We start from the raw sequence: 18,935 nt of genomic DNA on the forward strand, positions 1-18,935 counted from the left end.
ATGCAGTATTTCATAATATTTTCATTGTGCTATTATTGAGTTGTATTTTCCTCTTGTAAGTAAAATAATGTAATGTTCTGTTTAAAGGCAAATTTCCTTTTTTGTGCAAATGTAGATTTTAGAGAAATCATTTTGAAGTCTCCTGATCTACTTTGAAGATATACCACGGTCATATTTGTTCTTTGATGTGTTTTAAATAAAAGCCTCCACCCAGACCATCCATGTTATCCGGACGCCATGCTCCTCAATCTGACAATCATTACCAAGCACCCGTGGGCACAACGGAAAACAAGACTACAGAGGTAGTTAAGACTACTAATGGCTTTTTTGGTGCCATTTATCCTGTTTAATGTTCAATGATTTAGTGTATGAGTAGCCATGCCATTGCCGTTTCCATTAGAATGAATAAATAGAGCATGGGAACAAATTTGAACAAAACGAAATCCTTACATTTAATGGACCACACTATCCCTCATCGTAAAAATACCTCCCTTCCTAACTTGCACTTCTACTAGTACTTAACTTGCACTTACAGCAGTTACAATCCTGCACTTTTTTTCTATTTCTTATGTAAAATAGTATTTATTGTTACCCTAGGTGTCTATTGCTCGTAGCTTGACTGTTCTCTCCCTTGTACGTCGCTTTGGACAAAAGCATCTGCCAAATGACTAAACGTAATGTAAATAAATGTTGCCTTCTGTCATAATGCTCAGAACAGAGACCAGTCTGAAGGCTATCAGATCCCTCGCCCTGGTGGCCCTGCTCCTGAGGCCTGTAGAGACAGGGGTGTCAACTTGAGCCCCAGTTCAATTTCCAGAGATGGCTACAAATACATGCCGGGCAGGCCAAGTTCACCAGCATCTTTAAAGCAGGTGAGGGACTTCAACACAGAGGTCAGTCTTTTTTAGGGTGATGAGAGGATCCATGGATGGCAAAAGAAACAAGGCGCACATTTATTTTTTTAAAGAACACTAAAGAGCAAATTCTGCTACTCTACAGGAGGAATTTGTTCACCACTCCCATGTGTATCTGTATTCTGTGGCAGAAACCTGAACAGAGACCTGGATACGAGTTGTCAATGCCATCTGCCATTTATGAGCCAACACCCACAGTGGAGCTGTTGGAGCCTGGGACAATGGAACAGGAGGTGAGGCTTCTCCACGCAAACCAGACTTCACACTAAGTCGCAGGTGCTGTCAAACTGGTCTTTGCCAAAAATAGAACAGGACTGTGGAAAAAGAATATCTAGGTTTATCTTTATCTGTGTTATGAACCAGGCCCCAACTTGTGTCATTGTGACGCTTTGAAATATTTAGTGCTTGCACTTATGTTGCCTGCAAAAATCCTAAGATATATTGGCCTGAAGCCTTGGTGGTGTAAATACACCCCCATGAAAACAGAGGAGAGCTAAGATGAAGTTAAGAAAAAAAGTAAAAACTGTTCACCGTTGATCGTTGACCTTGCCTCAACAAGACAAAGAAAGACCCTGACTGACCATGTCAGGACAGGTGCTATCCTCACCTTTAGCCGCATTCAGCATGTATCAATTTAAACATGTTTCAATAACAAGTTTCATAAATACTTTTAAATCAGTAACGAAAGCATATTTGGCTTGACACGTGGTCATATCTCTTTGACCTTACCAGCCGTCAACAGCCAGTGGAGGTAAAGTGTCCTCCTATTCTGTCCGCCCTCGACCACCCTCCTTCTCGCCCCCACCCCCTCCATCATCCTGGGGATCCTCTCGCCTCCATCCCACGGGGGGTAACTCAGAGCACAGCAAGATCCCACCATATGTGCAGGTGCTTCCGAGGTGCTCTGGATTTCAGGTAGCGCAAACACGTACAAACACGTCGGCCACACAAGGCATGAACAAGACCCGTTATCAAACAATCTTCTTGTAAATTTACATATAGCTACAGTGCCGTGGGGTTACAAAGGTCATGCAAATGTATAGCCTACCTAAACATGTAGAATCACCCATGATACATGGAATAGTGTATGGTATGTTCCAGAATAAGATGTAAACTTTCCTCTTCCTTAGTGTAGTGATATGAATGTGTGGATGCTTAAACTGCTGGGAGCTGTAAAGATATGTCAGGATGTCGAGTGACATGACGTGAGGTTGCGAGGTCATATGATTTGAAGATGTGTGAAGGAGAGAGGAGGTCAGACTGCTGGAATCTTAAATAATTCAGACCATCTCTCTCACATTCTTTTGTGCTTTGACGTTAACACAGTTTAGAACCCAAGGAACTGTTCGTAAGTCACACATTCCACCTGGGACATTTCCGAGATACCTATTAGAGCCACTTCTTGTCAATGATCCGACGTTGCCCAGGAGTCAGGTCAAGGAAGAGGAGGAGGTAAGTGTCGAGTTACATAAGAGAATCTCTGATTATATGTTCTCTGCCAGTAAACTACGGTCAAATCAGCAAAGTCTGTTATAATATGTGTTGTCGTCATTTACAGGAACTTGGCCGTTTGTCAAAACTGTGGAGGAAAGAGTGTGAGTTGTGTTTTGTGGAATTAATGCTTAGAAATCACATATGAGTATTTTAGGTTGGCCTACTTTGTATTGAGAAAACTCACTCCCAATAAACACTATTGGATTAATTTAAGATGTAATTATGTTAAAAATGTAAAAAAAAAAAAAAATTGAGGAACATCCTAAATTTGGATTGAATAAAGTATGAAGCCAAAGTTTCTCAAATCTTCAAGAATTTGTGACATCTGATATTGGTGTTTCAGTGTTATTCCCTGCACCGTCCTCAAGCCACAGGATGAGTGCTGAAGAGGAAACGACCTGGTAAGAAAAATCCCCACGGAATAACTGAGATAGGTCTATTGTTCATTGTATAAATAACTAATACAAAATAAAAAACTGTTCTCAGTGTCTGATATCATTCAACTCAACATTGGAATTTGAGAATAGACTTTGATAATTGACACGTTAATTTGACAATCATAGTAGAATGATATTCATTTAAACTAGAGGAGATGTGTTTTTTTCCTATCTTTAATCAAGAGCGTGGTCTTTCAATTTGAGAGCATTATTTATTCATTTCATGTTCAGATTTTGTCATGTTTTTCCTCAAAACAGGCCCTACTCTATGCTCTGTGTGCTTTGCTTCTGCTCTTGATTAAAGAAAAACACTCCATTGTATCCATACCTGTACTGCCTCTAGTGTGTCTGTCTGAGTATGTTCTAAGCATGTTCTTGTTCTGCCGCAGGAGGTTTAACCAGACGGCCAAGAAGGTATACATGACTTTAAAGTGCTTCGAGAGCATGCTGCTGAAACGTGAGGACACACTTCGTTCACACATCTCTGAGCTCAAGAGCATCTCAGACAACCTAGACAAGATTAAGGAGAGCCACCGGCTCAAGGGCTTCAAAGGGGGCGCCGCTGGCACAGTGGGAGGGGTGGTAGCCGTGGTGGGCATCGCCTTGGCACCTTTAACCATGGGGGCCTCACTGGCAGTCACGGCAGTCGGGGCAGGAATGGCAGTTGCTGCTGGTGGCATCGGTGCGGGTGCGGCAAAGAAGAACAAGAAGGTAAGAACGAGGACCAAAAACGAGCCGAGGACATCATGAAGGCGTACAGAAACCAGGTGGTCGATTTGGAAGAGAGTTTGACGGTGGTGAGAACTGGCATGGAGGAACTCCGGCGACACGACGTGACACGTCTGACGGGTGCCTGTGAAGATTCTATGTGGATGGCACGTGTAGCATGCGCTGCATACTGCTATGGCGAGGTTGGCGGTGCCAAGCCAACACTCTTGAGCGTTGACAACATCATGAAGGGGTTTGATGTTGTCCCAGAGGAGTGCCGCTCTGACAGCAGCGGGCAAGAGATGAAGAAGGCCTGCAAAAAGAAGTTTGCCGCGAAGGTCCGCACGGCGGCCCAGCAACTGCAGGAGGGCCTGGATGACATGAACCACGCTTTGGAAATATTCTCAATGGTCAGTGCCAGTATCTGAAATGGAGTAAATTGCTCCTATTGGCCAGCTTGTGTTGGAGATTTAGAGAAACACTGTCCATTGACCATTGCCAGTTTGTGACACTGTAAAGGCAAATTCCTTGGCCACAGCCAGGGTCTAAGACTACAGAAACATTCTTACTATCCTCAACCACTGACCACTGTCAATATCTAGGGATCAAGGGAAACATTTGATTGGTCACCGTCACTGTCTGAAGCTAGGAGAAACATTATGATTAGCTATGGCTAATGTCCCATTGGAAGTGTCTCAGATATGGGATTTAAAAAAAAAAAATGTTTTGGTGCCTCTGTATATGTGTCCACTTTTATGAAATGTGTATTAGCCTTTCAGTGTTTTGAAGCAAAACTTTTGTGTTCATGTATAAGTGCAAGTGGAGTGATTCTGGCGAGAGCTATCTGTGTGTGTGTGTGTGTGTGTGTGTGTGTGTGTGTGTGTGTGTGTGTGTGTGTGTGTGTGTGTGTGTGTGTGTGTGTGTGTGTGAGAGAGAGTGTGTGTGTGTGTGTGTGTGTGTGTGTGTGTGTGTGTGTGTGTGCATGAGTTTGCAGGCCTATGCAGTATGCACATGAATATGAATATAATAAACAAGATGCATAGAAAATGAGCCCTGACTGTTTTCTAATCTAATAATTACTGTTTTGTATGTTTGTGCAGATAACTTGACTGCTGAAGTTGTAAGAGTAGGTTACTTAATACAACTGATGTTTTATGTGTTCAAGGCTTGCCCACTTTCATCAAAAGGGTTTCCACCTGATTTTCTGCACGATGCGTTAGACATTTTTTTACCTGTGGAACCATGCGTGTATCTAGAAGATTTGATTGATAAAAGGTATTTCACATTAAATGAGTTGAATGATAGAATTGTGTCATTTCTTTTTCAATTCCCTGACAGAACTAACAGACCGCAGACAATACAATTCAACTTTTAAAGAAATGGAACAATTGGTGGCAATGGACATAAGAGCTGGGCACTCCTGAGATTTCTTCGATTATTGATTAGCCACTATATTCCAGAGACTGAAAAAAATTGATGTTTGATCCTTAAATTGAAAGATATTGTTGTTGTTCATTCACAACAGAAACTCAGTGCTACCTACAAGCTAAAATCTCTGAGCATCCACAATTACTCTAAGAAATATTTCCTGGTACTAAAAAGCACCTTAAACGCCATTATCTTCAACATAATCCTCTGCTGTTTAAAATGGGTTTAACCAAGTACAACAAATGTTGGAAGTGTAACAAAGAAATGGGTACGTTCCTCCATGCCATTGTTCCTTAGTATTGACTTTTTGGAAGTGGCCCTTCGTAGTGTGGTCAGGACTGCGGAGTTCATCATCGGCAGGGAGCTACCAGCCCTGCAGGACACCTACCACACACGATGCATCAGGAAAGCTGACAGGATCCTAAAGGACTGCTACCACCCAGCTTTCAGACTTTTAACCCCGCTGCCTTCTGGAAGGCGGTACCGTAGCATCTGGTCTCGCACACGCAGACTAGAGAACAGCTTTTACCCTAGGGCCATCAGGCTGCTAAATGGACATTGATACTACACTGCCACTTTTGCACTCATCACTTACATGTACTGTCACTGTCACTTTCATATTACTGTTTGCACTACACTTACATATACTGTCTCTTCCAACCTGCTTGCACTAGCAGTAACACCTTATCAGGAAATTGCACTACCTGTAACTCCCTCACAGGGTTGTATGTAGGTTACTATAGGTCAATAGGGTAGCATAGTTATTATATGTGTATTATATGTTATATCTACAGTATATATGTTAGTATTATATGTATAGGCTGCTATATGTATATTTAGTATTATATGTATAGGTTGGTATATGTTTAGTACACCGTATTGTATATTTATGTTGTATATTTAGTAAGGTTATTTATATGTGTATTATGTGTAAATTATGTTCATAGTACTTGTGCAGAGTGTACGTCATGGTTATGTTATGTGTTGTTATGTTATGGTAGGTTTGGGCGGCGTCTTGTCGTAAGAATTTCAGTGCCCAGTCTGACCCTGTGTCATTTTGTGCATCTGACAAATAAAAGACTTGTAACTTGTAGTACTGCAAAAGTTTGAAAGCTGGCTCGGAAAACCCCTGCCAGAATCCCCATGGTTATGCCTGTTAAGGGATAGGCCTCAAATGCCACCAGGCCTGGCTAAAGCAGTTACTGGAGTGATGATAACAGGTTTTATGGTAGCAGCCAGAATTATTCTACGTAAGTGGAATATCCCACACAGACCAGAGGTTACAGAGTGGCTCAAGCTCATGACAAGAGATAGCCGCTTTTGAATTTATGATAGAAAGGGTGCAGAATAATTCAAGCAAAACCAGCCAAGCATGGCTTTATTTTGTCTCCAGTATTGTTACAAACTGTTAGAAGGGATGTAGGACTTTAATTAATATAATGGAGAGGGGTGTATTGTACAGTGCCCTCCACAATTATTGGCACCCCTAGTGAATATGAGCAAAACAGGCTATAAAAAAATATGTCTTTGCTGTTTATCCTCTTGGTCTTTCACTCAAAATATTCACAAAAATCTTGCCTTTTCATTGAAGTAAAACTATTGAAAGAAAAAAAAACTGTTGACATTAAATAAATATTTTTCCCCAAAACATGTGTGCCACAATTATTGGCACCCCTTAATTTAATGTTTTGTGCAGCCTCCCTTTGCCAAGATAATAGCTCTGAGTCTTCTCCTATAATGTGTGATGAGGTTGGTGAACACATGGCACGGGATCTGAGACCATTCCTACATACAGTATCTCTCCAGATCCTTCAGATTCTTAGGTCAACGCTTGTATACTCGGCTTCAGCTCTTCCGACAGATTTTCTATGGGGTTTAGGTCGGGGGACTGTGATGGCCATGGCAAAACCTTTATTCCGTGGTCGGTGAACAATTTTTGTGTTGATTTTGAGGTGTGCTTCGGATCATTGTCCTGCTGGAAGGTCCAACCACGGCCCATTTTAAGCTTCCTAGAGGGGGCTGTTAGGTTTTCATTTAATATCTGCTGGTATTTGATGGAGTTCATGATACCATGTCTCCTAACAAGATGTCGAGGGCCTTTGGAAGCAAAACAGCCCCACAACATCAAAGATCCGCCACCATACTTCACATTGGGTATGGGGGTCTCTTCTGTATGGCTATCTTTCTGTCTACGCCAAACCCACCTTTGATGTTTTTTGCCAAAAAGCTTTATTTTGGTCTCATCTGACCATATAACTCGGTCCCATTGAAAGTCTGACTTACATTTGGCAAACTGTAGGCTCTTTAGTTTGTTGTTGATTGACAGCAGAGGCTTTTTTCTGGCAACCCTCCAAAACAATTTGTGGTGATGGAGGTGGCGTCTGATGGTAGTTCTGGAGACTTTCTGAACCCAAGACTCAATTTACCTCTGCAATTCTCCAGCTGTGATCCTTGGAGATTCTTTTGCCAGTCGAACCATCCTCCTCACGGTGCGTGGGGTCAATTTACAGATAGGTCCTCTTCCAGGCTGATTCTTAACATCTCCTGTCGCTTTAAACTACTTAATTATTTCCATGATAGTGGAAATGGGTATTTTCAACTCTTTAGAGATTTACTTGTGTCCATTTCTTGATTTGTGCAGCTCCACAACTTTCCGTCGCACATTGTCACTGTGTTCTTGGGTCTTTCCCATAGTGATGAATGACTAATGGAATTTGGCCTGTGTCACCTCATATTTGTTCGCCAGTGGAACAGGAAGTCATGGTTGACCTCTTAAGAGTTCCTTATCAAACAGGTGAACTTAAAAATGTAAAACATGACTGGAAATATACTTCAGTTAGATTTTAATTATAAGATTTTTCTAGGGGTGCCAATAATTGTGGCACACATGTTTTGGGGAAAAATATTTATTTAATGTCAACAGTTTTTTTTTCTTTCAATAATTTTGCTTCAATGAAAAGGTAAGATTTTTGTGAATATTTTGAGTGAAAGACCAAGAGGATAAACAGCAAAGACATATTTTTTTATAGCCTGTTTTGCTCATATTCACTAGGGGTGCCAATAATTGTGGAGGGCACTGTATATGTATTACACTTAATGTATATGTGTATGTAATATGTAGTGGGTCTGGGATGATGCGAGGGTTCATATGGACTGCCTTTAAGGTTTTGTTTTATGTTTGTTTTTGTGTGTGTTTTTTTTTTTTGCCTTGAATCTAATTGTCCAAAGCTCATTCAGAGGACCATTTGCTTGTGTGTTTCCCCTTTAAAATGTGAGATGTTTTGTAACATATATCGAAAATTCTATGTATACGGTATATGGAATTGCAACTTTATAACAAACAAAAAACATTATCCTCTGCTGATTAAACAAAAGGTGGTCCTCTGAATGAGCTTTAGACAATTAGATTCAAGGCAAAAAAAAAATGTAAAGGTGGTTCATGATGCTGGTAAGTTCAAAAATATTCTGCAAACTTTGGCCACACAACATCAACTGATGTTGGCATATTATTTGAAAATGCCAAGTATTTCCAAGCAAAGCACTGAAACTGGGTGGGTATCAGTTGTGTCTGTGGATATCTTGGATACTGCCAGATTTTGTGAGAGTACTAAAGATAGGTGTGATGGATGGTCAAATATAATTTATAATGGAACTATTTACAGCGGCCTTCTAGGAGAATTTCTGGTGTTATCATAAAAGACCCAGCAATATAACTGTGGTTGTAGACCCCAACGCGATGAATGTCCCGAGAATCTCCCCTACACCGTATCTATATTGACCAGCAGGTGTCCCTAGAGTGCATTTGAAGCTTCGAAACACTTTTCAACAAGTCTGGGTGGAAAGCTTCAAGGTTTCGCTACCACTACAAAATTGCCCCATGGGAAATTTCAGGCTAAAATCGCCACTGACTGTACTAAATTCGGAATTCGAAGAATATTAACCACAATTACATGTCATTGAAATGATTTCAGTTTAGATTAGGGGACTATGTAAGAGGCTTTGGCGGAGGTATACAAACAAATGGCCCGGGTGTGAGTCGGTCAGATAAAAGCTCAGTATCGACCTCCGCCCCACGTTCTTCATTTCTCCTTCTTAACGTCAGTATAGTTTCATGGAAGCCCGTGCGATTGCGCTCTGAAAGCACAATGGCCGCGTAATTGTTTGCAGCAGACTGACAGCCGCAAACTCCGCAGTGCATCAACGCAGTGCACTGATTTTCAACTATATTTCTATCAAAATGGCGTAAGTATTTACTATAAGCCGAAGCACTGTTTTGTTGGGCAGTGCTTGAATGTCTGAGGTCAAGTGTATCTAGCGTGATATAACATTAGCTAATGTTAAATGACGTTAACTACTATATTATCAATTAGTATGAGTAGTCGTAACACGAGAAAGTGATTCAAAGAGCGAATTGTCTTTGTCGTTAGCCTGAATAACTTAAGCTGGTGCTAAGCTTCCGATTGAAAGATTTTAGCCAGTGGATGATTTCAAATAAGAACACTTTAACCTGATTATTTAGATTGTCATTCAGAAATATCTGGTTATGATGTACACTGAGGGGTATGGTGATAAGCATGAGCTTTTGGCCTCTAAATATATACTCGACGGGTGTCAAAATATACTGTCTGGCTTCTTCAAAATGGCTACCGCCGTCTCTCCAACAAAGAATCTTTCTCGAGCTGGTCAACAAAATGGCGACAACCTGCGTTTTTTTTCCAAACGGTGACGCATATGTTAGTGGTGCACGTTCTAATTTTTTGACGTTACGTTGAAAAGAGTTGCCATTAAATATTGTATTTGCCTTTCCTGTTTGCTCGAAAAACTCGTTAAATCGATTACTCGCTCTAGATTTTGCCCTGACTCCACAATGTGAAAATATCATGCCGCGATTCCATCAGCCTCGCAGTCCTGTTAGTGGGTGGAGTTAACGCCTTGACCAGTCCTTACTTAGAGACAGCGGAAGTTTCTGTTGAATGAAGTATTAAAAAATATTATAGTACGGTATAATCTAACTAATGTAACGCCCCTATGTACGATTAAAAGTCCTAAACAGTCCATATGATTTTTATGAGCGCCTTGTGTGTCTATCATACTGTATGTCATGATGTGTGAGACAAATGTCAGATCATATTCTCCTTTTGCTGTGTGGCAACATGAAATAGTCACCAATTCTTGACCCTCTCTTGTTGCAGGTCCTTTGTGACATTCCCCAGCACTGCTGTAGCAGACAGCATAGAGGAAACGTTTGACTTTCACCAGATCCGAGATCTCCTGATCCTGCGTGTGACCCACAGCCATGTCACTAATGAGCTCACAGTTTGGCCCAGACGATATGGAGGCCCTGTTCTGGGGGCCTTCGATTCTGACGGCTGACCCAATCCAGTCCCTACTGGACACTGATGAAATGATTGCCTCCCGGCCAGAGGAAGCATCTTCTTCGCCCCTCTCTTCTCTTTCTTCACCTTCTTCTCAGTTCTCCTCTCTCTCCCCTCCATCCTCCCCTACTCCTCCGTTGCCGGATGACAAAGTGGGCGGAGACTTGCTGCCCCTCCCTTGGGTGGCTGCAAACCAGTTGAGCCATGCCCATATAGATTCAGGTGACACAAAAGGTGGGATTATTTATTTTTATGATTTGAAATTTCTGTGAAATATTGCAAAATGTACGATCAAATTTTAATATTATAACTTAAATTAATGTAATATGCTCTATTTACAGAGGACGCATTCTCTGGTATGGACTGGATGGCTGAGACGATGGACCTGAATGATTTTGATCTGGACTCTTTCATCACCTCCTGTGACCCTGAAGACTCCCCCAGCTCCCCAGAGGAGCTTGTCAACACCCTGGACTCCCTCGAATCCCTCCCCGATCCTGTCATCGATGCTGCCACTCCAAATCTTGATGCCACCACTCTCCCTACTCTGGTCCCAGAGGCTCAGGCGGAGCTGGAAATCAAGATGGAGCCCCCTTCTCCGGTTCCCTCCCCATCTGTGCTACCCCCAACCTCCCCAGACTCCACCCTGGAGCTGGGCAGTGAGGTGGACATCTCAGAGGTGGAGAAGCCCATTCCGGTGGAGTTGCCGCAGGTGTCCAGGATCGTGCTTACCCTCTCTCCGACTCGCATCGTCCTGCTCCTTGCCCCCCCAAAACAGGAGGTGGGCATCACCCCAGCCCCTTCCTGCGCCATGGACCTCTCCAGCAGTGGCAGTGACACATATTTGACCTCGAAAGCCTACCAGGTCAACTCCAGTCGAACCCAACCCTACCCCGCCCCGAGTTGCGCTACCAGGCTCAAACCCAGCCCAGATTTGGTGGTGGTTCCGGTGGCCTCCGGAGGAGGAGGAGGGTCCAAAGCCCGGACAAGAGTGCTGGAGAAGAAGCAACGAAAGATGGAGCAGAACAAGACGGCGGCGACGCGGTACCGCCAGAAGAAGCGGGTCGAACAGGAGTCCATTCAGACAGTGTGTGACAAGCTAGAAGAGAGAAATCGGGAGCTAAGCGAAAGGGCAGATTCCATCGCCAAGGAGATCCAGTATTTGAAAGAGCTCATGGAGGAGGTGCGGCAACGGAAGGCCCTGACCTAAGGGAAAGGGCAGCAAGTTTTAGTGTGGTGTGAAGTGTAGGATTAGGATGGCAGACGCTGGTAGTGGAAACCTAAAGACTGGTAACAGAAAAGTTTTCGAAGTACGAGGAGGAGGAAAGGAAGTTGACTAATGTGTCCTATTATGTCATGATGCATCATTTCATTATTTGTATAGACTTTGTGAAGATGAGCATCCTGTTCCCTAATGCATGTCAGTCACAGCAGTAAATTAGATGTTTCTCAGTAGTACTATTATCAGTATGAAAATGATTGACCTAAGTAATTCTTATCTTGGACCTGTAGCACAGTATTACATTCAGTTGTATGTTGTATCTTGGGAATTTAATCTATAGGATTAATATCAAGATCATTTTGAAAATTATGTAAATCCTATAACAATATACCAGGTCTTTTGCTTTAAACAGACACTATAAGGTTTTTCGTGTATTCAAGTATGTATTTTATGAAATCACAGAATAACAGCTACAGAAAGCCACACATTATGTAGTGACCAATGATTACATTTTTCTACCTGTTCCCCATATATGTACATAATAGCACAATACAAGCCCTTGATGAGTCCAAACTAGTTGTCTTGTTGAGAATGTAGTGTATAGTATTCTATTTACTGACCTTCATGTATCCTGAAACGATCTTTTGTCATATCTTGTACTGTTGAACTTAGTGTTCAATAAACTTTTAACCTACTCTCAGCCTCCATTCTCTTGTATGATTATCTTAATAAATGTAAGCTATACTATATATGATATGACATTATAGTGATTTGTTTGTTTCCACACCAAGTTTTCAACACGTCTGTTGCTCCCCACCACCCCTACCAGCAGATGGTGCCGGAGAGGAAGGGAATTCGAGGGAGAATTCCAAGTGTGGCAGGGACCGTCTCGAAGGAGATGGCATCCAAATTTAAATTAAATATGGTTTTTGCTTTTTGTAGGCGCAGTTTCGAAACGTTTTGATCATACCTCGTATGCCCTGATTTTTGAAGGTGGACACCGCACAAACATTTATTGTTATTGCTAAAATATTATATTATATATATAGGCCAACCAAGAGACGCTCATAAACATAGGAAGACCAAACAGCCCTTGTATGTATGCGTTGGAGGTTTAAACAGAGACACTTCTCATTCACTTTGAATGGGGTGATGTCATGCGTTGCAGAACTGAATTGTGGTTCTATTGCTTCGCTTTGCTTGCGGGAGAAAGTTGACTTTTCAAGTGGCAACACAGGCGCCAGCCAATCAAATCGTGTTTATGCAAATATCCAAGGAGAGCTGTCAATTTGTAAAAAAAAAAGAAGGGGACCAAACTCAGTAGATGGACATGTTTATATATAAATGTAATTTATCCCCTTGTTATAAAAAAAAGTGCAAGAATGGTGTTTTCTGGATATGTTGGATTATTTTGCTAAATGCCTTATTATATTTTCTTCTAGGTACATCTATGTTAGGAGTTTGTTATGTAGCTTGTACCGCAGACAATGAAAAAATGAGCATGACCTCAATGTCAATTGTGAATACCTGTAGTATCAAAACATATCCTATATGGACTTGATTGCTGTTTGGCAGAAGTACAAAACTCTACAAATTGATACTCAGATAGCATTAACAAATTAGGAGACAATGTTGATATTCCAAAACATATTTAGGCTATGTACAACATATACGTTTTAAAGTTGTTTCAAAAGACTCATGAACAACTTTACATATTGTGGCGTGTAGTGGGAGTAATGTGTGAATTACTGTACTTCCATGTTTTGTTTATTATGTTGTGTCTTTCGGTGTTCCATGCATGAATGTTGATGTCTTCAGAATTTGGCTATCTGGGTAATATAATCACTTTGAAAGATGTGTTCAACAAACATGCAACAAGCAACTTGCACTACTTTTGACAAACATCGATTTCAATAAGGTGAAACGTCAACTGAGTTCCACGGTCACTTTTTAAGAATCCAGAGTGAATCAAGTTGTAGGCTATGTCTACAGTCATACAATTTATTGCAAAATGTATTCTCATATTAATGCAGTTTGTTAATACAATGTATTACTACAGCGAATATGTTGAAAATTAAATCTGTTAATGAAAATAACTTTTAGCATGACAGTGACAGGCCCGCCGTGTGTCTCGCTTCTTTCCAGGACAAGATGATGATCTCTCCTTCCTGCAGCTACTTCCATCTCCAGACTGTTTCTGGAAGAGGTGTGTTAGGCTTTTATACAAGCCAATAACTGGATATTAAAGTTAAAGCTAGGTGGCCAGATGTTTAAGCTACCTACATTTGATGTCTCACCTTGTTCTTGATTAATACCCTGTATTGCAGGTGAGACTGTACCTGTTGCAGCTGCATCTAACACTTCAAGATCTTTTTTTCAAATACCTAACCATACATTTCCTTGCACCTCTGCTATCATTTAAAACAAATTACAAGCTTTTATGTGTACTAGATGAAGTTCACACAAATATGACGGATAATTCCAGCAGATTATTTAAAGGTTAGAGGGCCCTTTTGGTTTCCCCCTGGTGTCAGCCGCCCTGAAAGTAGCCACAAACCAGACAAAGGATAGTGCGGCGTGTCATTACTGGCTAACTTTGAATTCAGGGCTAGCACTCCAAAATCAAAATTCTTACAGGACAAAAAAAATTCTACAAATGTGCAATTTTTGCAAAAACATCTGCCTGAATATAGGCAGCAATACACAGTCAAATACACAAAATGACAGCATGGCTACTCCATAATAGAACTCTGAGCATCATGCAGGGACTTTTCCACGTGGCCCACGGGCTTGGAAATAGCCAAGGGTTCCTATTCATCCTGGAAGGATAGGAAGGATCCTCTTGTAATCATTGTAGTTTCAGGAAGTGTGATCCCCTAAGTTACAATACTGACCTAATGGACAATAGCAGCAGCATATGGATAAATGTTTGAATCTTGAATATATATAAATTAATTCACTCCATCCGTGCAGAGCACCTGGTGCTGTCACTAAATGTACCAGTGGACACCCATGCCAAAGCTCATGGCCATGTGTTTAAATCTGACAGACATAAGCTGCATGTTCCAAAAAATGGGTGTGTGAATATCAAAGACTGAAGTGTCATTGCCACTGTGTATGTAGGCTTGCCTGAAATATCCACTGAGGATCCATGCGCTCTCAAAACTGAAATCTGTCAAAAGGCAGGACTTGGTTATGTGCAAACAGGTAGAACTTCATACAGTAACTTATAAACATGCAACTAAATAGCATGTCATAATCACTGAAGCATGTTTTTCTTGTTGTATCCTGCCAAAGTGCAAAGGCGCAAAGAAGGGCTCAGCATCAATAGTGGTCAATACCACACACATGCTAGAGAAGCTAGCTAAATTAAACACAGTGGGGTTTTGGAACAGAAAAGTAAAAGGTAACGATGAATATGAGAGAATTGGCTGCTTCATCATTTGTTTAAAAAGGAAAAGTTATCTCTGTAAACACGAGGGTAGTTACACAGTGGAATGTGGGATGTGAATGAGGCCCAATGATAGTAAATAGGATACCTCAACAATATTTAACAACATTTCACAAAAGATACACAAATAAACCTGGATGGTTATGTGCCGTTTGACAATACTGCATAAACATGGTGCTATTTTAGAATGCCTTGCCACATCACTTTGGTTGTCAAGTCACAGTACAAGGTTGTGTGTGACTGTTGTGACTGACTCATTTTGTTCAGCATCTTTTCCTTACTGGAGATTACATGTTGCACATCCCGGAGACTCAGTTCTTCCCACGGACTCTTCATTGACTGGTTGGAAAGATGTTCATTGTGAGGATGCATGCACGTAAGTAATAAAAGAGTTGTAAATCAGAATCACTACCTTATAATCAAAATTAGAGTCAAACAGAAATGATTATAACAAGTCTTAATTTGTTTCTACACGTGTTAACTCTGTTGGTAGGAATGCTTCCTCCAACTTGGTGTCATGGTGTGACTTATTCTTTTGCATTCCCTGTCAATACACATCTGTTCCTGATAGTCAGAATTGCACTTAGATTAGAGTGGCATGTCACCCTCTCTCCCAGTGTGGCTGCATATTATATCCATGTAGGCAGGGTGCATTGATTAACTCTCTCTCCTTGTCAATATGGTATGAAAACTAAAGTACATAAGCTCAGACTTCTCTGATCTAGCCAGGTGTATCTGCTTGTAAAGCACTACTCGCTCCATCTGCAGATGAAACAATAAAGCCTTGTTTCCTGATCGACCACCATTGCCTGACTGAGTCTCTAAGTAGGTGGAAGTGAAAATTACCATCAATAAAAAGGCTTATATCAAGACTTACCCTCTATGTACAAGTAAGGCGCTGTAGCATTATGTGCGATGATCTCCTCTACTTTGTTCAGCAGTTCGGGGACTTGTTTGTGGCCCTCAGGGCTCTTGCTGTCCAGGACATGGTAATCATTCCCACAGGTCTCCAGCAGCTTGACCAGCTCCTTCCCGCCTCTCTGGATGTGCTCCTCGATGGAATACCCCAGACCTCGGAGCCAGTCCCCACAGGTGAACAGCACCAGAGTGTACTGGGACCACTGCGTGCCAAAGATCTTCTCCATGTGGTTCTCCAGGACGTACCTCTTCCGGGACGTGAGGGAGGACACGACAGGAAGCACCAGAAGCAGGGCATGTGGTCCCGGGTGGAGAAGCTCGGCGGCCCTCCGCGTTTCACGTTTCACCCGCAGTGACGTTTGTTTCACTGACCACCAGCCCCAGCCCGGGGTGTCCACCACTGTGACCCGGCGCCCCGAGACCTGAGACTGTCTCCTAAGGCTTACCTCCGTCTGCTTGCCCACGTCAAAGCCCTGGAAGCCCAGCATGGTGTTCCCCGCCAAGCTCTTCCCCACACCCTTCCAGCCCAGCAGAATCATCCTCAGCTCTGAGATATAGGAAAGAGAGAGGAGAGGAGAGGAGGGAAAGGACATCAGATAGGTTGATGACAGGAGTTCTAGGGAAATAAATCTGACTTTCAAAAGTTCCTTTCCTTTTCCTAGACCCAGCAAACTATGCATGAAATCAATGTTCTATGAGACATCATATGTTGTCATACCATAAGATGGTGCCATGCAAAGATGCTCTTCCAAGAGAGTAGTTAAAGACAATCATACCTACCTACCGAGACAATCATACCTAATGATTACAAGTGATTACAATTAAGCCTGATCTTTTGAGTGTAATATTTCCTCTGTTAAAGAGATTTAAGAGTACTCCTCCCAACCTCTTGGCGGCGGTATATACATGGGCATCTCCTGGAAGTGCCATGACTCCACCACGCTCCTCTCTGCCTCTACTGCTACATTCCACATCAGGTTGTTCCTTGTTCTGTAGTTGCTATCCACCTCCAGGAACCATCCGTGGTTCTGCTCCACCACTTCTTCCACCTTCAGCATTAGTTCCTGAACCTGAGTCCTTTCACGTGGTCGAGTGTTGTCTAAGCCATAGTACCTGTAGGAGACATATGTGATTTTACTTTTAAAGTAACACAAAGCATGAAATGTGTATTTTCTTGACTATTTATCATATTCCAAAATGTTTGCAATTTCAAGAGGATGATGGTTGGAATACTGATAATAATGTTACACCAGTATTGTAGTTACTTATCTGTACTTAATAAGTTCCTGTTTCAGCTTTGTGCAGTTTTCCCCAAAAGCGACATAGTGCAGTGACCATGGCAATGAAGAATGTGTTCAATATGATTGACTCTCCCTCAATTAGCTACGGTTTTGGCAAAATTATGCTTTGGGGGAAACCCACCTCAAAACAATAAACCAAACAGTTCTTAGACTAACCTCACTTAAATCTCACTACATGAATATGGGTCTGATTAAAGGTGCAGTCCGCTATTCTAATCTAATACACATTTTATCAAATTCAGTGAATTGCTACACAGGGTCCTTTAGCTGTCCGTTCTGTGTGTTTGTTGTCCTGGTTCTATAAATAGAAAACAAACAACGTGGCTTGAACTGAGCCATACACTATTCCAGCCAATTAACATGTTGTTTCGGGAGCACAGAAGGGAGGGATGTAATTTAATTGGCTGTTGAGTTCTTAACAGCCTTTCGCTCTAGTCGCTTTTGCTAGACTCTCTTTCACTAGACTTGGAAAAGCTTTTCAGAATGTAAGGATTCAACACTAAATAGTTTTAGGCGCGCAGCAATACCTGTTACCACACCTCTCCACTAAGTGCTGCAAGGGCTTTCCTCCCTCTATGATGTGGCTTTCCAAGCATCCTCCCTCACCAAGTGCATCAACACCCGTGAATAACACAATGGTGTGCCTCCAGACACCTGTGAAAGAGGTATCCAGTCACCACTTAGTATAGTTTTATGAACACTGATATTCTACAGACAGCAAGAGAGACAGAGATGGAAAGGGAGGGAGAGAAAGTGGCATGGGGAATTACAGACAGTGAGAGTGATTTAATATTTAGTGAGTTCTTTCTTCCTCTAAAAGAGGTGGTATTTATACATCTCCAAGATTGTGATACCCTCTATGTAATTTGATATTCAAAAATCTAATTATAACTTGTGAGAGAAATACATTAAAGGTTATCATGATCACGCACCTCTGCCCAGTCCCTCCAGGTGAGTCTCCAGTATTTTCATGCGGTTCTCAGTGAGGGGTTGAGACACAGACAGCACCAGGAGAATGACATGAGGCCCCGGGGAGCAGAGCAGCACACCTGAGCTCAGGTTCCAGGGGTCAGCTGACTCCTGCGGCTGATCCGCGTCCATCTCTCCATCCCCCCAGCCTAGGCCAGGTGTGTCCACCACGGTAACTATCCACCCAAACACTTCCCCTCGGCACGCACCGCTGTCTGATGTCACTTCCTCTGGGAACACCTGCTTCCCCAGGATGGTGTTGCCTCCTGAGCTTTTCCCAGTCTGCTGGCCGCCTATCAGCAGAATACGTCGAGCACGCAACTCAGGCTCTTCAGAAATCCAGAGAGAGAAAGATATTAAAGTTACATGGTACCAGCTCCATGATGCATTTGTGTGTCAAAGACATTTGACACTGACTCAGATTCAAAGACTCAGGGATGCTAATGTAGTTGAAGTGAATCATGCTGGGTTCTGAGATGGCAGCAGAAAACAGTGGATTTGACTGAAATGAGTGGTCAGGCACAATGACTTACCAGTGTATGCACCGGAGGAGAGGCCGGCCATTTTGTTTCTTCCTTGACTGGTTTTGTTTCTCACTCTCCCCTCCCACACCCTCCTGCTCCTTCGTTCCTGCACTCCTGTCTTTCTTTCTGTCCAGTCTTTGATGTATCTTTGAGAGCTATCTGAAAGGCTGAGAAATCCACATGCTACTCAGTCA

General features: G+C 42.2%; 2 protein-coding genes across 2 annotated transcripts; one reads left to right on the forward strand and one right to left on the reverse strand.

Moving 5' to 3' along the window:
• The first annotated feature begins 9,047 nt into the window (after positions 1-9,047).
• Positions 9,048-12,273, forward strand: atf4b (activating transcription factor 4b). The gene is made up of 3 exons (XM_012816882.2): positions 9,048-9,223; positions 10,174-10,590; positions 10,698-12,273. Exons 2-3 carry the CDS (start codon positions 10,278-10,280, stop codon positions 11,564-11,566), a joined length of 1,182 nt encoding a protein of 393 aa, XP_012672336.2. The 5' UTR covers positions 9,048-9,223; positions 10,174-10,277; the 3' UTR covers positions 11,567-12,273.
• Positions 12,274-13,228: 955 nt separating this feature from the next.
• si:dkey-110g7.8 (GTPase IMAP family member 8) lies at positions 13,229-18,929 on the reverse strand. The gene is made up of 6 exons (XM_012816745.2): positions 18,751-18,929; positions 18,181-18,546; positions 17,776-17,902; positions 16,834-17,060; positions 15,907-16,494; positions 13,229-15,368 (listed from the first exon to the last, which is right to left on the reverse strand). Exons 1-6 carry the CDS (start codon positions 18,779-18,781, stop codon positions 15,307-15,309), a joined length of 1,401 nt encoding a protein of 466 aa, XP_012672199.2. The 5' UTR covers positions 18,782-18,929; the 3' UTR covers positions 13,229-15,306.
• Positions 18,930-18,935: the final 6 nt, after the last annotated feature.

This window comes from Clupea harengus, chromosome 1, assembly GCF_900700415.2.
Source record: "Clupea harengus chromosome 1, Ch_v2.0.2, whole genome shotgun sequence".
Lineage (NCBI taxonomy): Eukaryota > Metazoa > Chordata > Actinopteri > Clupeiformes > Clupeidae > Clupea > Clupea harengus.